This window comes from Xenopus laevis, chromosome 7S (genome assembly GCF_017654675.1).
Source record: "Xenopus laevis strain J_2021 chromosome 7S, Xenopus_laevis_v10.1, whole genome shotgun sequence".
NCBI lineage: Eukaryota > Metazoa > Chordata > Amphibia > Anura > Pipidae > Xenopus > Xenopus laevis.
Window position 1 is genome coordinate 51,413,676 of NC_054384.1, and position 23,585 is coordinate 51,437,260.

The window sequence follows — 23,585 nt, forward strand, 5'->3', positions numbered from 1 at the left end:
TATCCACCGCTGTAGTAGTGTATACGTTGACCTTGTAGGCATTATTTGCACAGTGTTTTCTTCAACCCGCCATCTAGCTGTGTGACCTTGTTCACATTCTGTCTAAATATCCATAATATTACCGTCTCCAGAAAAAACACCGGAGTGACTTTTTTCAAGCAGCCATAATATATTTTACGTAATCCGTATCCACCGCTGTAGTAGTGTATACGTTGACCTTGTAGGCATTATTTGCACAGTGTTTTCTTCAACCCGCCATCTAGCTGTGTGACCTTGTTCACATTCTGTCTAAATATCCATAATATTACCGTCTCCAGAAAAAACACCGGAGTGACTTTTTTCAAGCAGCCATAATATATTTTACGTAATCCGTATCCACCGCTGTAGTAGTGTATACGTTGACCTTGTAGGCATTATTTGCACACTGTTTTCTTCAACCCGCCATCTAGCTGTGTGACCTTGTTCACATTCTGTCTAAATATCCATAATATTACCGTCTCCAGAAAAAACACCGGAGTGACTTTTTTCAAGCAGCCATAATATATTTTACGTAATCCGTATCCACCGCTGTAGTAGTGTATACGTTGACCTTGTAGGCATTATTTGCACACTGTTTTCTTCAACCCGCCATCTAGCTGTGTGACCTTGTTCACATTCTGTCTAAATATCCATAATATTACCGTCTCCAGAAAAAACACCGGAGTGACTTTTTTCAAGCAGCATTCATATATTTTACGTAATCCGTATCCACCGCTGTAGTAGTGTATACGTTGACCTTGTAGGCATTATTTGCACAGTGTTTTCTTCAACCCGCCATCTAGCTGTGTGACCTTGTTCACATTCTGTCTAAATATCCATAATATTACCGTCTCCAGAAAAAACACCGGAGTGACTTTTTTCAAGCAGCCATAATATATTTTACGTAATCCGTATCCACCGCTGTAGTAGTGTATACGTTGACCTTGTAGGCATTATTTGCACACTGTTTTCTTCAACCCGCCATCTAGCTGTGTGACCTTGTTCACATTCTGTCTAAATATCCATAATATTACCGTCTCCAGAAAAAACACCGGAGTGACTTTTTTCAAGCAGCATTCATATATTTTACGTAATCCGTATCCACCGCTGTAGTAGTGTATACGTTGACCTTGTAGGCATTATTTGCACACTGTTTTCTTCAACCTGCCATCTAGCTGTGTGACCTTGTTCACATTCTGTCTAAATATCCATAATATTACCGTCTCCAGAAAAAACACCGGAGTGACTTTTTTCAAGCAGCCATAATATATTTTACGTAATCCGTATCCACCGCTGTAGTAGTGTATACGTTGACCTTGTAGGCATTATTTGCACACTGTTTTCTTCAACCCGCCATCTAGCTGTGTGTATTATCGTTTCCAGAAAAACCAACTGAGTTTTTGTTGTTGTTGTTGTTTTTTAAAAAATAATGCCAGGCAAAGGCAGGCCGCCACGCAGAGGCCGTGCTAGGGGCCATGCTGCTATGCAATCCTGTGGCCCTAGCAAATTGCCCAGTTTTAAAAAGCCAATGACCCTGAACTCCCAAAATGCTGAAGAGGTAGTTGACTGGCTTACACAGCACACCCCATCCTCTACCGTTTCTAACTTTACCACAACATCCTCCTCATCCTCCACTGCTATGGCCACCCCACGTAACACTTCCTCCACCACCGGTGCCCCTTCTTCACTGGGGTCAGAGGAGTTATTTTCCCATGAGTTTCTTGAACTGAGTAATGCGCAACCATTATTGCCAGAAGAAGATGAAGGAGATGAGGACCTTACACCAGATTTAATTCTGGCAGAGAACACGACAGAGATGGACATAATGAGTGATGAGGAGGAGGTCCCCGCTGCTGCTTCCTTCTGTGATGTGTCAGAAGAAATTGATGCATCTGAGGAGAATGATGATGAGGAGATTGATGTTTTGTGGGTGCCTAGTAGAAGAGAGCAAGAGGAGGGTAGTTCAGATGGAGAGACGGAGAGTCAGAGAGGCAGTAGGAGAATAAGACTTAGAAGAAGCAGGGAGGACAGCCCGCAGGGATCAGTAGGGCAACAACATGTATCGGCACCTGTGTTCAGCCGGCCAACGCACCCGCCATTGCCGCCAATGCCGCCAACTTCTACTGTTACCGCCAGATCGCACACTTCCAAAAAGTCAGCAGTGTGGGATTTTTTTAATGTGTGTGCCTCTGACAAAAGCATTGTAATTTGCAATGAGTGCAGTCAGAAACTGAGCCTTGGTAAGCCCAACAGCCACATAGGTACAACTTCTATGCGAAGGCACATGAGCGGCAAGCACAAAGCACTTTGGGAGCAACACCTCAAAGGCAACAGGCAAACTAAAAGCCACACTCCTTCTGGTCCAGCATCTTACTGCTCTACCTCTGCTCTCCTTGACCCGTCTGAACCACCCTCCACTCCGCCTTCCACCTTGACCACCTGTTCCCATTCCCAGTCATCTGCCACCAGCCAAGTTTCTGTGAAGGCCATGTTTGAGCGTAAGAAGCCAATGTCTGACTGTCACCCCCTTGCCCGGCGTCTGACAGCTGGCTTGTCTGCACTCTTAGCCCGCCAGCTTTTACCATACCAGCTGGTGGACTCTGAGGCCTTCCGCAAATTTGTAGCAATTGGGACACCGCAGTGGAAGGTACCCAGCCGCAATTTTTTTTCTAAAAAGGGAATACCACACCTGTACCAACATGTGCAGAGCCAAGTTACCGCATCTCTGTCACTTAGTGTTGGGCCAAAGGTCCATATGACTACTGACGCATGGTCCTCCAAGCATGGTCAGGGCAGGTATGTCACCTACACTGCCCACTGGGTGAACTTGGTAATGGCTGGGAAGCAGGGAATGGGTAGCTCAACAACAACAGTGGAGTTGGTGTCACCGCCACGGATTGCACGCGGTTCTGCCACCACCTCTACTCCTCCATCGCTCTCTACCTCGTCTTCTTCTTCTTCTTACTCTGCTGCTGGGTCCTCCTTCTCCTCCTCCACACCTGTGCACCCCCAGCTCCCCCTAGGCTATTCGACGTGCCAGGTACGCCGTTGTCATGCTGTCTTGGGGATGACGTGCCTGGAAAGCAAAAACCATACCGGATCTGTACTCCTGTCATCTCTGCAGTCACAGGCCGATCGGTGGCTGACCCCACACCAACTGCAGATCGGAAAAGTGGTGTGTGACAATGGAAGCAATCTGTTGGCAGCGTTGAGACTAGGCAATTTAACACATGTGCCCTGCATGGCACATGTGTTAAATTTAATAGTCCAACGTTTTGTCTCCAAGTACCCAGGATTCCAGGACGTTCTCACCCAGTCCAGAAAGGTGTCGGCCCATTTCAGACGTTCCTACACAGCCATGGCACGCCTTGCTGACATTCAGCAGCGCTACAACATGCCAGTCAGGCGTTTGATTTCTGACAGCCAGACTCGCTGGAATTCAACGCTCCTTATGTTGGAACGTCTGCTGCAACAACAAAGGGCCGTCAACGAGTACCTTTTTGAACTGGGTGGTAGGACTGGATCTGCACAGCTGGGGATTTTTTTCCCCCGTTACTGGGTGCTTATGCGCGATGCCTGCAGGCTCATGCGACCTTTTGAAGAGGTGACAAATATGGTCAGTCGCACCGAAGGCACCATCAGCGACCTAATACCCTTCGCTTTATTCCTGGAGCGTGCCGTGCGACGAGTGACAGATGAGGCTGTAGACCAGCGTGACGAGGAGCTGGAAGCGCACGATTTCTGGTCGGAATCACCAGAACGAACCCAGGCACCTGCTGCAACGCAGGGAGAGGTGCCAGAAGTGGAGTCAGAGGAGGAAGGTGGCTTTGTGGAGGAGGAGGAGGAGGACCAACAGGAGCAGGCTTCCCAGGGGGCTAGTGGTGACCTTTTGGGGACCCCTGGTCTTGTACGTGGCTGGGGGGAGGAGACCGTGGATGATGCAGTCCTTGATAATGAGGAAGCGGAGATGGATAGCTCTGCATCCAACCTTGTGAGAATGGGGTCTTTCATGCTGTCATGCCTGTTGAAGGACCCCCGTATCAAGAGGCTTAAGGAGAAGGACCTGTACTGGGTCGCAACGCTACTAGACCCTCGGTACAAGCATAAAGTGCCAACATACCACAAGTCCGAAAAGATGCGGCATTTACAAACCAGCCTGCAAAACATGTTGTACAATGCTTTTAAGGGTGATGTCACTTCAGGAACTCATCAACATTCCAGGGGCAGAGGTGCCAGTAATCCTGCCACGAGCACACCTGCAAGGACAAAGCCCTTTGGCCAGTCTGTAACGTCAGACATGCAAATGTTTTTCTGTCCAAGGCAGCGCCACAACCCTTCTGGATCCACCCTCAAAGAACGCCTCGACCGGCAGGTAGCGGACTACCTGGCATTAACTGCAGATATCGACACTCTGAGGAGCGATGAACCCCTGGACTACTGGGTGCGCAGGCTTGATCTGTGGCCAGAGCTGTCACAATTTGCCATGAACCTCTTGTCTTGCCCAGCCTCAAGTGTGCTCTCAGAAAGGACCTTCAGTGCAACAGGAGGGATTGTAACTGAGAAGAGAACTCGCCTAGGTCACAACAGTGTCGATTACCTGACCTTTATTAAAATGAATGAGGGGTGGATCTCGGAGGGTTACTGCACGCCGGAAGACTTGTTCTGACTTCTATGCAGCTGTCCTTCTCTTCAAGCCTCATGACTCCACACACAGCTGTCCTTTAGCGTCCTCCTCCTCCCTCCGCCACCGTTACAAACTAGGGTGCAAACCCTACTGGTTTAATTTTTTCTGGCCTCTGTGCTTCAGTGGCTGCAACCAAAAAAACTGGGCAAACAATGTCTACAAGGTCAACGTATGGCAAAAAATGACTATTTTCAGCATTTATATGGCATATTTTTTCTGGCAACTGTGCTTCAGTGGCTGCGTCCAAAAAAATGCATATTTTCTGCATTTATATGGCATAATTTTTCTGGCCTCTGTGCTTCAGTGGCTGCAACCAAAAAAATGCATATTTTCAGCATTTATATGGCATAATTTTTCTGGCCTCTGTGCTTCAGTGGCTGCAACCAAAAAAATTTATATTTTCAGCATTTATATGGCATAATTTTTCTGGCCTCTGTGCTTCAGTGGCTGCAACCAAAAAAATGCATATTTTCAGCATTTATATGGCATAATTTTTCTGGCCTCTGTGCTTCAGTGGCTGCAACCAAAAAATGCATATTTTCAGCATTTATATGGCATAATTTTTCTGGCAACTGTGCTTCAGTGGCTGCGACCAAAAAAATGACTATTTTCAGCATTTATATGGCATATTTTTTCTGGCCTCTGTGCTTCAGTGGCTGCGGCCAAAAAAAACTGGGCAAACAATGCCTACAAGGTCAACGACGTTGACCTTGTAGGCATTGTTTGCCCAGTTTTTTTGGCCGCAGCCACTGAAGCACAGAGGCCAGAAAAAATATGCCATATAAATGCTGAAAATAGTCATTTTTTGCCATACGTTGACTCAACGTATATGGCAAAAAATGACTATTTTCAGCATTTATATGGCATATTTTTTCTGGCAACTGTGCTTCAGTGGCTGCAACCAAAAAAACTGGGCAAACAATGTCTACAAGGTCAACGTATGGCGAAAAATGACTATTTTCAGCATTTATATGGCATATTTTTTCTGGCAACTGTGCTTCAGTGGCTGCAACCAAAAAAACTGGGCAAACAATGTCTACAAGGTCAACGTATGGCGAAAAATGACTATTTTCAGCATTTATATGGCATATTTTTTCTGGCAACTGTGCTTCAGTGGCTGCGTCCAAAAAAACTGGGCAAACAATGCCTACAAGGTCAACGTATGGCAGTTGTTTAAAGAGAACAGTAGATTACTAGCCAGCAAAGCTACCTAAGCTAAAATGTCCCTCAAATCCCTGCAGACTTCTGTCCCTCCAATACAGAGCAGTATCAAGCAGATTACTAGCCAGCAAACTTACTATCATCTGTCCCTGAAATCACTAACAGCTCTCCCCCTACACTATCTCTTCCAAGCACACACAGGCAGATTTTTCAGATACATTTTTGCCCTTGATCCCCCTCTGGCATGCCACTGTCCAGGTCGTTGCACCCTTTAAACAACTTTAAAATCATTTTTCTGGCCAGAAATTTTTTTTTTAGATGTTAAAGTTCGCCTTCCCATTGAAGTCTATGGGGTTCGCGAACCGTTCGCGAACCGCTCGCGTTTTTGCGCAAGTTCGCGAATATGTTCGCGAACTTTTTTTCCGACGTTCGCTACATCCCTAATAGAGATACAATGTGACAGGTATACATAGTGCAACTTTTTTAATTTACATAGTAACATAGTAAGTAAAGTTGAAAAAAGACACATAGCCATCAAGTTCAAACTTTTTACTTTTTTTAACCTGCCTATCTGCCAGTTGATCCAGAGGAAGGCAAAAAAAACTCCATCTGAAGCCTTTCCAGTTTGCTCCAGAGGGGGAAAAAATTCCTTCCTGACTCCAAAATGGCTCCAAAAAAAATCGGAATAGTCCCTGGATCAACTTGTACTATGAGCTATCTTCCATTATCTTCCATAACCCTGTATTCCTTTACTTGCTAAAAAGCCATCCAACCCCTTCCTAAAGCTATCTAATGTATCAGCCAGTACAACTTGTTCAGGGAGAGAATTCCACATCTTCACAGTTCTCTGTAAAAAAACCCTTCCGAATATTTAGGCGGAACCTCTTTTCTTCTAATCAGAATGGGTGACCTTGTGTCAGCTGGAAAGACCTACTGGTAAATAAAGCATTAGAGAGATTCGGTTTGGGATTCGGTCCTTTTCAGCAGAATTTGGATGTATCCAAGTGCCTGGCCAAACCAAATCCGAATCCAAAAAATGAATGACAATTAAAAATGATTTCACTGTGTGTGCGTAAAGTGCAGTTATTTTTCTCCCTTGGTTTCCTAATTTGCATATGCATATGCAAATTATGGGTCGGATTTACTTTGCCCGAATCTTCCACAAAGGATTCGGGGTTCACCTGAATCCTAAAATAGTGGATTTGGTGCATCCCTAATCCTAATGACAGTATATTTGGTTAAACTTGTATGGCCACACAGTTTAGAGGGAGTGATTTCAAGGAAGTAATTGGCCATGTCCATGGTTAACACAAATCTAGTGATGTCTCTGAATGGTTATGGCATTGTTATGACATTGTATTTGTAGCATTTCATTCCCCACCAAGTTTAAGGAATCAAAACTTAGTGTTACTTCCTAATGCCATCTATAACTAGTGGTCTTTTTTGACTATAATAAAAAAAATGTGGACAGGGTTCTACTCACTTTTAGAGAAGAAATATGTAATGCATTAGAATGGCAATTTATAATTATTTGGAAGTACTTTCTTCCTTGACTTTATCATGTCAGTGTTAATTACCGGAGAGGGCTGCACGCAAGTAAAGAATAAAATCAAAAATTCTGACTCAGAATGATAGATTTTGGTTCTGAACAGCAGAAGTAATAGTGAAACTTGGGTTTCCAAATTACATTTAACTTGTCTTGCAACTTGGTGGAATTAATTAAAACAGCTGATAAAAATAATAAACACATATTCATAATTTATAACAACCCCAGGTTAAAGATAGGGAAAGTATCCCTTTTAATTTAGAATTTTCCTTGCAAAGCCATCAATGTCATGTGTATTCAAAGCCTTTTAATGTCTCCAATATATAATATTTGGAAAACTTGAAAGATTCGTTTAAGAAACATAAGCAACCGTTATAGTTAATCAGGTTCTGTTTCCGACACTAGTAAAGCTTCTGGTCAGTGTAAAGGAGATAATTTTGTTTCCAATAGACCAGCAGCCAATAATGTGAACCCTTCATATCTGCCCACTCTCAGTGTATTCAGCAGTTTAACAAGCTGTGAATCAGCACATGGCACTGTGATCGTTGCTTCATTGATTGCACATGAGCATGTTCAATTATTAATTCAGTGGGTGGCCAGAACACATATAGAGATGAGTGAAATAATCTTGTTAGGTTTGGAATTTCGAAGTTTGGCATTTTCAGAGCTTCCAAATTTTTTGCAATTTAAAGCAAGCTTTATGTAAACATTTGAAATAGTATGCAGAATGATGGCATATCTCAGGTGATGTTCCAACAACAAGGCATGCAAAAAAGCCATTTCACAATCACAATTAGAGATCGCAACTCTGTAGGCTTGTCTTTCTGTTTTTTTTTTTTTTGAGAGGCTCACTCTCAAGGTACAGAAAATGTTGTCATAATAGAAGTCATACCTGAAATCTGAGCAAATTTAGCTGCTGTGCCCTAATCACTAATTCTCAGTTATTAGAGAAAATAAACTTGCACATTCAGTATCAGGAGTAAAAAGTAAAATAAGTAAGTAGTAATAGTGTATGTGGATGTATGTAGTAATGTATTTTCCATTAGGAAAAATCAGGAAGCAAACCCTTGTCTCTCGCTGGACTCATCAACAACCAAATAGCGTAGATGCTGTCTGCATCTTTAAATTGTTGGCTGGTGGGATTTAGGAGGCTTGGATTAAAGTATAATAATTGTATGAGGGATACATTTTTTTCAGAATATAATCATAAAAATTTAAGGGCATAGGTTAACCTGCACCAACAGTAGAGGCTCATATACATCATAACCTTGTTTAAAAAAAATACTAACCAACACCAACCAAGTTGGTTTTTCATTTTTAATATTTTTTTCTTTTTTTTCTTCCTGTTTTTCCAGCTTTCAGAAGGGGGTCATTGACCCCAGCAGCCATAAAATCATTGCTCTGTGAGAGTACAATTTTATTGTTATTCTTACTATATATTACTCATCTTTCTATTCAGGCCCTCCCTATTTATTTTTAAGTCTTTTATTCAAACCACTGCAAGGTTGCTAGGGTAAACTGGTCCCTAGCAAGCAGATAGCAACTGCAAACCACAAATTGGAGAGCTGCTGAACAAAAACATATATCCTTTTTTATAACCATAAAAATAAAATAAATACCAATTGCACATTGTATCACACTATAACTGTCTACAACATACTAAAAATTTTTTTTTACCTATTTAACCGTGAGCACCTTAAAAAACTCTGAGCATGTGCAGGACTGCAGAGCCTCTGAGCCACCACTGGATATCCTATCCAGAAGACCCTTTTATTGACTGAAATGCTTTGACAGCATAGGGGGATCAATCCTTTCTATCTGAACTGGTCCTAAATAAGCATAATGCATAGACTATTAACGAGTGAACTGGCAGCAGTTGTTTGAAAGTCACAGGAATGCTGTCAAATTCTACAACAATCAGGTTAGGCTCAGATTCAGACAAATGTTTTCCTACCATGGTGGAAAAAACTTTGAAAGTGAAAGTCTGTATATTTATTTACTAGGGATGCTCCAAATCCACTATTCTGGGATTCTGCCAAATTTCAAATCCTTCGTGAAAGATTCGGCCGAATACCAAATCAAATCTGAACCCTGATTTGCATATGCAAATTATGACCAGAAAGGGTCGAACAACGTGGTTACAAATTTTTTTTATTTTTTTTTTGTTTTTATGATGAAAAGTCCTTTGATTTTGAGGATTTGACCTTATCCAAATCCTGTTGAAAAAGGCCAAATTTGGTGCATCCCTATTTTTTACTTAGAAGTAACCATTGTTAGTGCTCTGTAAACTTTATTACCAAACATTTATAAATTAGATCCATGGTAGATTTTAACAGCAAGGTCTGGGCAATCTTATTTCGCTGCTGGCTGCTGTGTAACTGGGGTTGCTTTAAAGGAGATGTCGATATTTATATGAATTTCTGGTATGTTACACAGCCTATTTTTAGCAACTTTAATTCTTTCATTTCTTATGGTTTTAGCCTTCCTATTCTATCCAGGATGCAACTTCAAATTCTATTTGGATTTCACTGTGACCCTGTCAACCAAACAACCGGTGCTCAGTAAAGTTATTGTTATTTGTCCTCTGTAACCCTTGTCCCCAGTTACCTAACACATCCTGCAGTGTTAGCCCCATGAAGCTGCCTCTCACACCTCTCCTTCACACCACTCTTAATTAGTCATTATTTCTCCAATTAAAGCAGCTAGAGTAACTGCCTCTATATCTGTTTTTTAAAAGGAAATCCTATAAAAAGTTCTGATTAAACACAGGTGCTTAAGCAAGCAATGCAGAATATGGATACTTGAGATCAGGGGAGCAGGGGTTTATTGCTTTAATGACAAACAAATGTATGTAGACAGACTACAACACACTCGGGGCTCAGCAATAGCAACATTGGCCTTGGGTTTTTTTCCTTCTCACATGACTTTTTTTCCTTTTCCTTGTCTCAGATTCCCTAGCCTCACTTCCATTCTTCTTCTTTATTCTATCACTCTTTACACCAATCCTCCATCTTGTGCCATCTACTTATTATTTTTTTTACCAGCATTTTAAAAGTATGTCTTTATTTCCATTCCTTACTGCTCTTGTTTCCCAAATCCTTCTCCCCATCCCCCACCTTCCTGCCTTTTATTTTATTGTCATTTCCCAATCTGCCTGCCCCCTCACAGTTCTCAACCAACAAACAAATTAGAGTTATATTGCAAAATTATAAAATGCTGATTTTATGGCATCTCATCATCAGGAATTTATGGCTCTTAATTCCTACTAATAATAATAAAACTTGTATAAAATAACATAAGTGAACCAGCAGCCTGGGGATGTTTTCAAAACTTGCCATCGACCAGGATTCACTCTGCTCTCAAATGTAATGTGGACTAGAAAGCTAAGGATTTTGAAAGGGAATGACACCTATAATGATTGCAGTATATACCTTATGTACAATGTTCTGTAAAATAAATAGGAACTACATTTGTACAAAAAAATATTCTCCTATATATTGGGTTGGGCTTAAAATAGGGCATGCACCTTATTTGTACCTTATTTTCTATGTGCAAGAAAATATACATTGTCAGATAATATGGCTCATAAACATTGGAAACTACATGTCATATGTGATCTTATTGATAATTGATCTGGTTACATTTCAGAAATTCTGTGCGTCATTATTGTTTTTGGCAAACTCTTATGATAAAATATAGCTGTTCTGTTTCTTTATTTTAAATTCAGCCACCAGGACATTGAACTACAGATTTCAATGTTTATTAATTATCATATTTATATACCCTTAAGGATATACAGTTAAGGCATTTAAGCTAATTAATGTTGTTTCATAAGCAAGACCCATCTTGGGGGAGAAAAATGCAAAGGCACTTTATAAATGATCCTGTTAATGTAGGATCTTATTCATAATATACTTCTTAGGGCTCTTACAGACTAGCGTTTTTACCTGCGCTCCCCTGCGTTCCGTTTTTCTGCGTTCAGCCAAAGGAGAGAGCAGGAATAGACGCATTACATTTTTTCCAATGGGGCTGTACTCACACAGGCGCGTGTAGGCGCCGAACGCAGGAAAAATGCAGCATGTTGCGTCTCAACCTGCGTTCGGTTGAACGGAACGCAGGGGAGCGCAGGTAAAAACGCTCGTCTGTAAGAGCCCTTATGAAGGAACCTGCAGATTTGACTCTGCAAGGTGTTTGAATTTCAGTGCCCTACAGGTGCCACTGCCTCTTTATATTCTATTATCTAATTACCTGACTCAAGCATGTTATTACAAAAACATATGCCCACCCCCAAACAACTCTTTTGTGACACATGACTCTTGGAGGCAGAAATCCACCAAACAGCCTAAGGGCTGTAAAGCTTTAGGACACAAAAGAAAAGAAACACCCATGGGAATAAGCCTTGGGCCTATAGATATGTACATTTTTAAGGTACTATATGCTGAGATGTACTGTGAATGCTGCATTATGACTAAATATGGATGCAATAAAAACCTGACCAATATTGCACCCATGCAAGTGACACAGAAAGACCACGCGCACACTCAGGCCCTTCATAGGATTACGCTGGTGCCCAAGACCTGAAGGAGACGGCACTCCCAATGGACCAATGTAAGAGAAAAAGGCCTGGCACACGGAGCAAGTTAAACCGGGGTCCTACCCCTGGTGTGTTTATTGCATCAAACCAGGGGTAGGACCCCGGTTTAACTTGCTCCGTGTGCCAGGCCTTTTTCTCTTCCCATGCAAGTGACCTCACAATGCATTATGGGGCATTTACTCCACAAATACATGATGACAATGGTAGAATAATGTTTAAATAGCTATTTTCATTAACAGTGGAAATGTTTTGTTGAGATTATCTGTGCATTTTATTTAGGACTATGGCAAACAGGACATTTTACAACCTGCACTGATAGAGCGCAAGGCAACTGTGATGTGATGCATATGTTTTACCACCAGCAATTTAAAAAAGTCCCAATACAAAGGTAATTTAAGACATTTTCTCATCCGTGCTGCAGAAGAGTATGCTTAGGTGACAAAGCCTACCATCTGTTATTACCCTAGGGTTCACAAACATTAATCATTTATTATAAAGTATAATGAAGACTATCTTGTAAGGATATTAGAAGCCACTGTTTATTAATCCATTTTATTCTTGCTTGCTTTTCCCCTTTTACCCTGGTGGGTCTCAGAAGATCCCAAATAAGAGATAAGGAAGGATATTACAGAGGCACATATCAAAGGGGATTTGAAAATGACTACTCTTTCAAGTTGGTGCAAGACGTTCTTCTGCCTTACAGCATTTAAATGCAACTTAAAAGTACATCAGCACCATTTTCCCAGCATATCTAAATTTTCATGAAGGTACTGCAGAGTTCTTAATTGCATTGCCTTCTATGGCCAGAACTGCACATACAGTATAACAAGGCAAATAATGTAAGAACAAAACCTCCCCGGGCATATGAAAGGTGAAATACATTGGACTGCCAGCCAGAACACCCAGAATCAAATACTTTTTCTGGTTTTGAGTAACTTTGCTGCATATTTCCTTGTTTAATGTAGGTTATTTATTAATAAATGAAAGGTATGATGAGAATGAAAAACATACTGGAAATACTATTGTAAAGCACAATTGCTCTGAAGGGACAATCCATAAGGCAATAATTTCCTGGTAAGCCCCTGTGCTACAGAAAGCAGATTTTACTTATTTAGCCTGTCTGCAACATTGGTATATGGCCAACAATGCAGACTGACAGTTGAAAGTTTCCCATGAACAACAATTATACTGTGTATGAATCCTTAATTACCAGTCATCTGAACACCTAAAGTAATGTTGGGAGCTGCACAGTAAAATAATGTGGCCAAATGTCTGCAAATGAAAGTAAGAGGTGATAAAGTATATTTAAAACCACATTGTTGATAAGGTTAAAAGAGCTTACCTGCAACAGATGCACATAAATTGTGCAGTCTTTTGCATCTGGTAAAGATTATTAATATGTTCTTTGTCTGTTTATTAGCACCTGTGCTGTGTGGCCAAAGACCACAATGGACCTCCAGAATAATTATAATCACTCAGGGAAAGCATCCTTAGCAGGTTGGGGTAGGGATTGCAATTTACCAAAAAAGCCATTAAAGGGATTCTGTCATCGGAAAACATGTTTTTTTTCAAAACGCATCAGTTAATAGTGCTACTCCAGCAGAATTCTGCATTGAAATCCATTTTTTAAAAGAGCAAACAGATTTTTTAATGTTCAATTTTGAAATCTGACATGGGGCTAGACATTTTGTCAATTTCCCAGCTGTCCCATGTCATGTGACTTGTTCCTGCACTTTAGGAGAGAAATGCTTTCTGGCAGGCTGCTGTTTTTCCTTCTCAATGTAACTGAATGTGTCTCAGTGAGACATGGGTTTTTACTATTGAGTGTTGTTCTTAGATCTACCAGGCAGCTGTTATCTTGTGTTAAGCTGGCCATAGATGCAAAGATCCGATCGTACGAATCCCAACTTTCCCATCTCCCGATCTGCCACTAACCATTCAGATCAAAGTCTTACCAGTCAGATTAGTTAAAGAACAGATCAGCAATGTTCTGCCCCTGACAGCAATTGTACGATATCTATGTCCAACCAAAGCTAGTGACAGTCTCCCACTAAAAATCGTACAATCGGCAATACACGCAGAGATATTATCGGCAGCCGACAGAAATTTTCTAACCTGTCTGATGGACCAAACGACCGATCTCCGCCGGACGAAAAATGTCGGGACTCTCCAAACACGTTCCGAAAATCGTACGAATCCTCGATTCGTACGATCAGATCTTTGCGTCTATGGCCAGCTTAAGGGAGCTGCTATCTGGTTACCTTCCCATTGTTCTTTTGTTTGGCTGCTGGGGGGGGGAGGGAGGGGGGTGATATCACTCCAACTTGCAGTACAGCAGTAAAGAGTGATTGAAGTTTATCAGAGCACAAGTCGCAGCTGGGAAATTGACAATATGTCTAGCCCCATGTCAGATTTCTAAATTGAATATAAAAAAAACCTGATTGCTCTTTTGAGAAATGGATTTCAATGCAGAATTCTGCTGGAGCAGCACTATTAACTGATTCATTTTGAAAAAAATTTTTTTTCCCATGACAGTATCCCTTTAAGTTAATCTATTTCAGTTCCATTTTTTATTTTCTGGCATTATGGCAATTGCAAAAGTAGCTTTGTAGTCATTTATAGCTTATTCATCAAAATACAAACAAGCTCTTTGTCAGCTTTTGCATTCTCAAAAGTGTTTCAGAAAAGAACTGTAATTCAATGTAAGTGGAGGGCCTAGCTGAGCTGATGCCCGTGCTTCAGTAAATTAACTTTGATTTTACATGCCTGGAGTGAAGTGATCCTTTAAAATGCCTGACTATAAATTGTGTTTACATTTTCTCATAATAATAAAAATGAAATGGCAACATATCCTGTAGCACAATAAATGGGTGTATACACTGAACATATATAAATAAATGATAAGGGTCAAAAGTGGTGGGGGATCTCTGATAATGCCATAGTTTAAGGAATTCCAGTAATACTACTTCTTGTAAATTTTGTCTATCCCCTACCTCACTGACAGTACTTATCCCTTCCTGCTCCAACTGATAACTCCACCCTCAATCAACATGTGAATGCACGCATATAATGAAGCTAACATTATACTGTCTGTGTTTAGACCTTGGCCTAAGCATGCTAATACCTTGCAAAAATTCTATTACGTCTGTAAATATGCAAATATATTATTGCAATAAAAATGTAAATTGAGACAGTAGATTAAAATACAGTATATTGAATGTCCTTTATAAATTGGTCCCATAACTGGGAAAAATTAAAATTGTCAGCTTAGTCTTTCTTTGGTGCCAGTCTACAAATACTTTCCACTCTGCCCTTCATGAATACACCACTATGAAATGCAAGCTGTGCTGTATCCATGGGACACACATGTTTCTCTGCTCCATTTTGCAGCACTGATGCAGTGGTTCCTGGTGCAGGCACAAAAAAGCATTGATTCTAGCATAGGGATTGATTCACAACCTGCATTTATCAGTAGGTTGAGAATGAGCCAAGTGTGGCCTCAGCAATTTAGAAGAAAAATAAAAGATGTAGATAAATGGCGAACAGTTCATATGTGTAACAACAATGATGACAGACATCAATAAGTCCACTTATATGGTATCCTAGTGAGGGTAATAATTCTAGCATATTATGCACAATGTATCTGGTTTAGTAGCACATTGGGTTAAAACAGTCTCCCTCCAAACCATACAGATGTTATAAACTTTTTAGGCCAGCCCAAGCCCTATATGTTAGTTTAATAAAAGCAAGAGTATTTTTGCCAAATCAGAACAGATAGGAGCCAGTATTTTATATAGCTGAGTTGCTTTTTTTGCAAACTTTCTTAAGTTAGTATATTAGCCCATTAGATAAAGTTCTCTCAAGAGAACACTCCTGAGCAAGGACTTGATTCATCCTGCATACAAATAACAGGAGGGTAAAAAAAACAATAAAATTCCCTAGTTGTATGTAACATTTCCATTGGGAGGGGTTTGATTGGATCTCGAGTTCTATGAGCCTGATACTGAAAATTTTTCTTACCTGAAATTTTCTTTTCTTTAGTCCGAAAGGCAGCACACTTATGGATAATAGTATCTGAACCCAAACCTGGTAGGACATAAAAAAAACATTAATTTGTGTATAAAAGACCTTGCCTCCGCCCCTCCCATGTTGATTTCAAAGCTCATATAGGCAACTAGACACAAATTGATGCTCAAAAAAAATCTTTATTAGGGCGGGAAATTTGTGCTGTGTTCAGACTAAAGAAAAAAAAATTTCAGGCAGCACACCTATGGGATTTAGAAGCTAAACATCCTGGGAAGGGTCCTGGACTTAAGAAAGCCATTTCCAATATTCTACTGCCGAAGGCTGCATCCTGAGAGGCTGCTAAGTCTGATTTATAAAACTTTGCAAACTTATGTACACTCGACCAAGTCTCTGCTCAACAGATATCCATGATGCATATGTAGCGCTATAGTAAACCGACTTGTGCTAGGGCAGTTTAAGCTACTTTCCTTGGTGGGCTGAGACCACCGATCAGCTCTCTTTCTCAGGGGTAAGCCCTCGCAACGGTGTGGAGGCAAGGGTGTAGTGTAACTATAACCTGGTGCTATAGCACAATGATGGGCGCCAGTAGTTCTTTAACAGTTGAACAAAGAACAGTATTTATTGAACAATAGCACATAGATCATTTAGCACATTGATCCACAATGGAGCATAGAACATACGCAGCAGCATAAAGGAAGCATATACTCACAGCACGTATAGGCTGAATCCCCACAGGCTAGGGAATATACAGCAGAGAGTAAGTTGACAGCATGTGATTGGTATTGCCCAGTTTTCAGGATATCTTCCAGTGGCAGACTAGGGGAAATCCTGACATCCCTATCTCAACACTTGGTTCCTTACTCTGGGTCAGTAATACCCTGGGATCTTAATCCCTCTAATCTCCTCGGCGGAGCCTTGAACTGCTCAACTAAATAACCTATCACTCCTAGAGTGATCTATTAAACGAGTATAGCTGTCTAATTACTAGGGCCAAGGCGCCTAGGGTCAGCACTACCCATTCCCTTCCAACCTGCTTGGTTGGGCTAAAGCAATGGACCCAGAGCACATGGTTCCTAAACCTTTTATACTCTGGCACAGTGCCATCTGTTGTACACTGTGTGAACTGCAGGGGTTACATAAGCACAAGGTCCCCATAAGGACCCACTGAGGTGTCCATATTACTAGGGACGTGCCTGTCTGTAAAGTGTAAGGGTGTCTAAGATTTTCACATCCCTACACATATAAAGGATCTTTCTGCACATGAAGTGGGCATAGCCCTTGTCAAGTGTGCTTTCAATTGTTCCGGATTGACTTCTTAATCCAAGAAGCAATAGTTGGCTTGGAAGCTTTAAGACCCATTCTTTTTCTAGCGAAAATAACAAAGAGATGATCCGAGTGTCTAAAACCCATTGATCTTTCAATTTATACTGAAAGGTATCTATGTACATCCAATTTCTGTAGCTTATGTTCTTCGTCATTCTCTGGTGACTGTAGAAAAGCTGGAAGAATTATCTGAAAATTCATATTCTTAAAAGATGGAACATTTGGCATAAAAAAGGTAATGTTCTTAAAATCACTTTCTCTGGAAAAAAACATTGTGTAAGGAGGAACTGCTCCTAAAGCCTGAAGTTCTCTTCTAGCTGAAGTACTTGTTACTAAAAACATTGTTTTCCTGGAGAGGTATCTGATAGGAATAGATTGAATTGGTTCAAAGGGATATGCACAGGAAGTACAGAGAGAACTATATTTAAATCCCAAGGGGCTAACAGCAAAGATATCTTCGGCCTAAGTCTGAAGATTGCTTTTACAAAATGCTTGATTAACGGCTGAACTGCTATATTCTTATGAAGCATTGCCGATAGAGCTGAGATCTGCACTTTAATAGTGTTTGGTTTTATACCTTTGGAAAAACCGTCCTGCAGAAACTGAAGAATAGAAGAGATTGATGCACTCCTTGCAGCTGTTTTATTTTCTGCACACCACTTTTTAAAGCTTTCCATATATATCCTGGACTTGGAGTATTTACTTCAACAAAGTAGAGTTCCCACCACTCTCTTTGTCAACTTCCATGCTGTAAGACTCAGCCTGCCTGGGTCTGGATGTTTCAGTTTCCCTTGAAGCAGAATATCTTCAAAAGAACCCCTTGGATAGATTCCTTTTTGTGTGAACAGCTTTCAGGAAACACAAGTTGTTCTCTGCCCACTGCATGATTTTCTGATATTCCTTCATCAAAGTTGTCCGATGAGGATCTCCCAATTCTTTATCAAGTCAGTAAACTTCAAGAGCGTCAGATGAACTGTTTTGAGCTCTCGAAAGTTCAATGACTGAATTCTTGGACTACTTGATCTGATAAATGGCCTCCCCATCCCTGATCTGACGCATCCTAACAAAATGAATTCAACACTGAGAGAACCCCTTCAACCACCAGTTGATTTAATTTTCTTCAGCCTGGACGTGACTCTGAATCTCTTGTACAGAGACTCCACTTGTCTCTTCCATTGACAAAGAATTTCCTCCTGCAGAGGTCTCATGTGAAACCTTGCCCAGGGAACTACTTATATCGTCGACATCATAAGACCTAAAAATCTCATTGTCAGGCGAGTAAGAACAAAACGGCTCTGTCTGAGTTTCCTTACAGCAGACCTGGGAAAGAGATCTCTTGTCTTGAGGCTAAAAAACTTTCATTGCCCTTGAGTCTATTACCAGACCTAAGAATCTCATGGAGGTAGATGGTCGCAAATTCAACTTTTCTTCATTTAAAAGCCAACCATGACTCTCCAACACAGAAAGGGTCAGATCCAGATGGCATTTCATATACAAAGGAGATGCTGCTTTCAGCAGCCAGTCGTCTAGATATGGGACTACATACACTCCCAGCTGTCTGAGGACTGCTGCCTGAACTACGATCACTTTTGTGAATACTCTTGGTGCTGAAGAAACTCCAAAAGGAAGTACTCTGAACTGGAGGTGATGTAGCTGTCTAGAAAAACAGCAATCCTGAGAAACATGATGCTGGCTTGATGGATAGGTACATGCAACTAAGCGTCTTTCAGATCCATTGTGACCATTACATCTTCCTCTTGAACAATATTCATGGCTGACTGGATAGTTTCCATTCTGAATTTTTGTTTACTTATAAATTGATTGAGGTACTTCAAATCGATCACTAGACGCAGCCGACCATCTGCCTTGGGAACCAAAAAACTCTGGAATAAATCCCCTTTCTTTGTTCTTGAATGAGAACTGGCTCCAACACCCTTTTTTCTAAAAAAAAATCCTCTAAGCTTCTTGCTCTATCAGATTCCCCTTCCTCTATTGGGGAATCTGATCAATCCGACCACGCCTTCAACCACAAAGCTGATCACGAAGACCACACCTTCAACCACAAAGCTCTTCTACCGACTGTTTAGAGAGCCATGTTTTTTTCCCCCAATTTTAAGGTGTCAACAGCTGCATCACATCTGTGGCAAATTTTATCGGATACATCATGTCCAGTATATCGTCTCTTGAACTACCCGCATCTATTTCTTCTTCCTACAAATTACACCAAAATTTTAGGGATCTTGAGGCTGACACTGTCGACAACACTAGTTTACAAACACTTGATCCAGCAATGTAAGACCTTACATTACATTCAGCTCTACGATCCATATTATCCTTTATGGCGGATACTTCTACCGGAATGGTAGTTCATTTTGCAAGTCTGGCTACAGATACATCAACCTTAGGAGGGCTCTCCCAGACTTGAGTCTCTTTTAAATCCACTGGAAACATTGATTTAAAACGTTTAGAGATGTCCGGTTTTCTTACTGGATACCTCCACTCCTTTTCCATTAATTAAAAGGGAATTCCATAACCTTTTACTCTGAAAAATATAACATTTCTTCTTCTGCATTGAGGAGTCTTCCCCATACCAATAACTCTCTTTATTTCGTTACGTTTTGATATTTTTTCCACTGGAAATAGAAAATATTCTTCTTTTGACTTAACATTAGGGATGTCGCGGACTGTTCGCCTGCGAACTAATTCGCGCGAACATCGACTGTTCGCGTCCGCCGAATGTTCGCGAACGTCGCGCGACGTTCGCCAATTTGGGTTCGCCTTAGCTGGCGCTTATTTTTGACCTCTCACCCCAGACCAGCAGATACATGGCAGCCAATCAGGAAGCTCTCCCTCCTGGACCACCCCTACACCCCCTGGACCACTCTCCTTCCATATATAAACTGAAGCCCTGCAGCGTTTTTTCATTCTGCCTGTGTGTGCTTGGAAGAGCTAGTGTAGGGAGAGAGCTGGTTAGTGATTTGAGGGACAGTTGATAGTAACTTTGCTGGCTAGTAATCTACTTGATACTGCTCTGTATTGTAGGGACAGAACTCTGCAGGGATTTGAGGGACATTTTAGGTTAGGTAGCTTTGCTGGCTAGTAATCTACCTTCTACTGCAGTGCTCTGTATGTAGCTGCTGTGGGCAGCTGTCCTGCTTCTGATCTCTCATCTGCTGACTGCTGCCTGTAACCCAATAGTCCTTGTAAGGACTGCTTTTATTTTCTTTTTTGTTTTTTTACTTTGCTACTATAAGAGCCCAGTGCTATTAGTTTAGCTGTGTTGGGGAGTGGGACTGGTGTGCTGCTCCTCCTAGTAGTTCACCACTACCAGCACCAACCAGAGTCAAAATTGTTACAAAGTATCTTATTTGCACCTGTTAGCTGTTCTGAGCTCTTTGCCAAAAGCTAATTAAGTTAGCTGTTCAGTTCAGAGAAAAGAGGGACTTTCCAGTACAAAAGAGGGACAGGGGGTTGAGTGGTCAAAAGAGGGACAGTTGGGAGGTATGCAAGTGCCACCTAGCTGTGTGAGCTTTTTCACATTCTGTCTAAATAACAATAATAATTCTGTGTCCGTAAACATCACCTGAGTGATACAGCAGCAATAATATATTCCGTATCCACTACTGTATACGTTGCCCTTGCAGGCATTGTTTGCCCAGTCTTTAAACAAGTGCCACCTCGCTGTGTGAGCTTTTTCACATTCCGTGTCCAGAAACATCACCTAAGTGACGTAGTGTGATTTCTGCCCTTTACAGCACAAAACGCAGCGCTGTGTCAACAATGTATTTTTAAGATACATTTTTGCCCTTGATCCCCCTCTGGCATGCCACTGTCCAGGTCGTTGCACCCTTTAAACAACTTTAAAATCATTTTTCTGGCCAGAAATGTCTTTTCTAGCTTTTAAAATTCGCCTTCCAATTGAAGTCTATGGGGTTCGCGACGTTCGCGAACCGTTCGCATTTTTGACGCAAGTTCGCGAATATGTTCGCGAACATTTTTTCCGCCGTTCGCTACATCCCTACTTAACATAGTAACATAGTAAGTAAGGTTGAAAAAAGACACACATCCATCAAGTTCAACCTTTTAGTTTTTTTGTTTTTTTTAATCTGCCTAATTGCTAGTTGATCCAGAGGAAGGCAAAAAAAAACCCATCTAAAGCTTCTCCAATTTGCCTCAGAGGCGGAAAAATTTGTTCCTGACTCCAAAGTGGCAATCAGACTAGTCCCTGGATCAACTTATACTATGAGCTATCTCCCAAAACCCTGTATTCCTTCACTTGCTAAAAAGGAATCCAACCCCTTCTTAAAGCTATCTAATGTATCTGCCTGTACAACTGATTCAGGGAGAGAATTCCACATCTTCACAGCTCTCACTGTAAAAAACCCCTTCCGAATATTTAGGCAGAACCTCTTTTCTTCTAATTGGAATGGGTGACTTTGTGTCAGTTGGAAAGACCTACTGGTAAATAAAGCATTAGAGTGATTATATGATCCCCTTATATATTTATACATAGTTATCATATCTCCCCTTAAGCACCTCTTCTCCAGCGTGAACATCCCCAATTTGGCCAGTCTTTCCTCATAGCTAAGATTTTCCATACCTTTTACCAGCTTAGTTGCCCTTCTAATACAATAATGTCCTGTTTGAGTGATGGAGACCAAAACTGTACGGCATATTCTAGATGGGGCCTTACAAGTGCTCTATACAGTGGAAGAAATTACCCCCTCCTCCCTTGACTCTATGCCCCTTTTAATACAGCTCAAGACCTTATTTGCTCTTGATGCTGCTGACTGGCATTGCTTGCTACAGCCAAGTTTATCATCTACAAGGACTCCAAGGTCCTTTTCCATAATGGATTAGCCTAGTGCAGTCCCATCAAGGGTATAAGTGGCTTGGATATTTTTACATCCCAGGTGCATGACTTTACATTTATCAACATTGAATATCATTTGCCACTTAGCTGCCCAGATTGCCAGTTTGTCAAGATTGTGTTGCAAGGATGCCACATACTGGATGGAATTAATTGGGCTGGATAGTTTAGTGTCATCTGCAAACACTGATACATTACTTACAACACCCTCCCCTAAGTCATTAATGAAAAGTTAAATAAAAGTGGACCCAATACCGAGCCCTGAGGGACCCCACTAAGAACCTTACTCCAAGTAGAGAATGTACCATTGACAACCACCCTCTGTACCTGATCCTGTAGCCAGTTTCCTATCCATGTGCAAACGACTTTAAGCCCAACAGACCTTAGTTTAGAAAGCAGTCGTTTGTGGAGCACAGTATCAAACGCTTTGGCAAAATCCAAATATATCACATCTACTGCCCCCCCCCCCACTGTCCAGCATCTTACTTACCTCATCATAAAAAGCAATCAAATTTGTCTGACATGACTTATCCTTCATAAAGCCATGCTGATTGCTGCTCATAATGCCATTCACTAGGACAATTTTGAATGGGATCCCTCAACAAGCATTCCAATAATTTGGCCACCACAGATATTAAACTAACTGTCATATAATTACCAGGCTGGGATTGTAATCCCTTTTAAAATATTGGAATGACATTGTCTTTTCTCCAATCATACCAGATGAAAGTGAATCTGAAAAAAATCAAAATAGGGACCAGTCTAAAACTGAACTAAGCTCTTAGAACCCGGGGGTGTATGCCATCTGGCCCTGGCGTCTTGTTAATTAATTTTAATTTTTATTAAAGCTTTATTGTCACGACCGGCACCCAATACCAGAACAAGTGCCAAGCACCCTGGTCTCGGCTCGGCTTCACCAGTAGTGTGACCACTGTTGGGCTTCAGGAGGAGCCCTCAGCTTACTTGGGTGCCATCTGGACTTAACGAGAGGTGCAAGGTGAGATGTTCTGGCTGGCAAAGGGGCACGGCTGTTAGCAGAGTCTTTTGGGTCGAAGGTCACGGTACAAATGGAGCAGGCAAGAGAATCGTCAGACAGGCTGGGTCGAGGCAGGCAGATATCAAGAATCGTCAGACAGCATGGGTCAAACCGGGTTGTCAATCAAGGGGTTAAGCAGGAAGAGTTGCCGTAGGCAGACAAGGGTCAGGATACAGAATGCAGAATAGTGAGGAACAGGCTGGGTCAAACACGGGTAATCAAACAGACAAGATATGGAACAGATTGGATGCACAAGGCTCAGGAAACCACTAGAAACAAGTTCTATCACGGGCACTGGCTGGGAGTCAGAATGGGCCTAAAATACTT

At 41.4% G+C, this 23,585-nt stretch overlaps 1 protein-coding gene across 4 annotated transcripts in view; it reads right to left on the reverse strand.

Annotated features, from left to right (window-relative positions):
* The window catches only part of cxcl12.S (C-X-C motif chemokine ligand 12 S homeolog), a 159,704-nt gene that overhangs the window by 62,494 nt on the left and 73,625 nt on the right, over nucleotides 1–23,585 (reverse strand). For 3 of the 4 annotated variants that reach the window (XR_005963012.1, XR_001932443.2, XM_018227642.2), the window contains exon 2: nucleotides 16,024–16,089. The exons of the other annotated variant lie outside the window; for it this stretch is intronic. Coding sequence is in view for 1 of the 3 variants with exons in the window: in XM_018227642.2 (XP_018083131.1) it covers nucleotides 16,024–16,089 (66 nt within the window). In the remaining 2 variants the exon portion in view is untranslated. The remainder of the gene's footprint in view (nucleotides 1–16,023; nucleotides 16,090–23,585) is intronic. 4 annotated transcript variants of the gene reach the window in all.